This window comes from Sitodiplosis mosellana, unplaced genomic scaffold (genome assembly GCF_009176505.1).
Source record: "Sitodiplosis mosellana isolate CC-2019 unplaced genomic scaffold, AAFC_SMos_1.0 Smas_scaffold_1960, whole genome shotgun sequence".
Taxonomy (NCBI): domain Eukaryota; kingdom Metazoa; phylum Arthropoda; class Insecta; order Diptera; family Cecidomyiidae; genus Sitodiplosis; species Sitodiplosis mosellana.
The window spans coordinates 1,575-3,138 of NW_022597202.1; the positions used below are offsets into that span (position 1 = coordinate 1,575).

Genomic DNA, 1,564 nt, shown 5'->3' on the forward strand with positions numbered 1-1,564 from the left:
TTTGCACGCCAAGGGACAGTCCGTTAGGAAGTCGTTTGAAATTCTCTGAAGAAGAATATGTAATAGAACAAAGCAATAAATTCTTCTGTACTTAATTTCCAGTTAATGTTGGTTCTAATTCTAAAAACATAGAATTGAAAAGTTATAATTCGTTCAATTTAGATTTTCTAATATTTTTTTTATTGAAAAGTATAGAAGGTCCGTCCATTGACTGGGACCACACTAAGGATCTAAGACTTTTAACAACTTCACTATGAATTAGTTCCAGGTTATTTGTCAGAATTGAATCTAAATCCGAATTTGGTTGTTTCCATTGTATGCTGCGAAGTCGATTGAAGGTATAAGTGTTGTTTCACTATAGATTTTCAACTTTGATCAATTTGATCAAGTATTACATTATTTATGATTGTGTTTTAGATGGCGCGTAAGATTGAATTTCAGCGCGAAGCATTTTTTGCACACTTCACATCGGAATGGTTTGACACCGGTGAGCACTAATATGTGACATCATACCACATTTACGAGATGTCACGTAGCTCTTGCACAAGTAACATTCGTAACGTCGACTTTGGCACTTCGATTCATGTTGCTGCTTTTCCATCTCTTGAGAGAAGTTTCGGGCGCAAACCAAACATTGGAATTTCACCGGACGAGAATTTGTGTGAAGTTTTGTATGACCTTTCAAATGTGCCTTTCGTGTGAATTTCTTGGAGCAAAGGCTGCATCGGAAAGGTCTTACGCCGGTGTGCACACGCATATGAATCTTCAAATAAACCTTGTGTGGAGTAGAGAATTTCTTGCACAAGTGGCATTCGTAGTGTCGCCCATCGCAAGTGACTTCATGCTCCAATCTTTCATCATTCTGAGCGAACCGCTTGAGACAAACTGAACAGCTGAACGGATATTCATCGGGGTGTGTTTTCAAATGTGTTTGAAGGTTCGATGTTTGTGTGAATCGTTTGTCACAGATGTTGCACGGGAACGGCTTCTCGCCAGTGTGCGTCAACATATGCGTCTTCAAATTGCATGGCCGTGATGCGACATGATCACACGTCGGGCACTTGTGTTGTTTCTTGTTTTTTTTTGCAGCTGATCGCTTTTTGTGAGATGCAATGATGACCGATCTGGCTCTGCCTGTCGCTTCGATTGACTTCAATTTGGCAGCCAGTGTTTTGTGACCATCGCGATTCTGCTTTTTAGCCTGTTTGACGTCAATGTTTCTCTTGCCTGAGCCATCACCGCTTGGCTGTGATTTTTTGCTTTCTTCTGGCTTGCAATCAGCTTTTTCCACCTCTTCAGCTTTAGGCTCTGGTTCGATATGAATCCATTCGAACTCGTTGATTCCAGGCGATCCATCGCTTTGAAGTCCATTGCTTGTATCATCGGCTAGTTCCAACTTGACGTGTTGCACTCGATGTTGATTCGGAATCGACACCATGTAAACGTAATCAGCAGCCTCCGGCTCGTCTTTGACATCGGGCTCTGATTTGATTTCAATTGAATCACCATCCATGATAACCTTCTCCTCGAGCTGAATCGAGTGGTTGACGCCAACGTCTACTGT

At 41.6% G+C, this 1,564-nt stretch overlaps 1 protein-coding gene across 1 annotated transcript; it reads right to left on the reverse strand.

The window, feature by feature from the left end:
- Window positions 1–463: 463 nt before the first annotated feature.
- Window positions 464–1,513, reverse strand: LOC129571312 (zinc finger and SCAN domain-containing protein 32-like). The gene has a single exon (XM_055451087.1). It carries the CDS (start codon window positions 1,511–1,513, stop codon window positions 464–466), a length of 1,050 nt encoding a protein of 349 aa, XP_055307062.1.
- Between the last annotated feature and the right edge of the window lie 51 nt (window positions 1,514–1,564).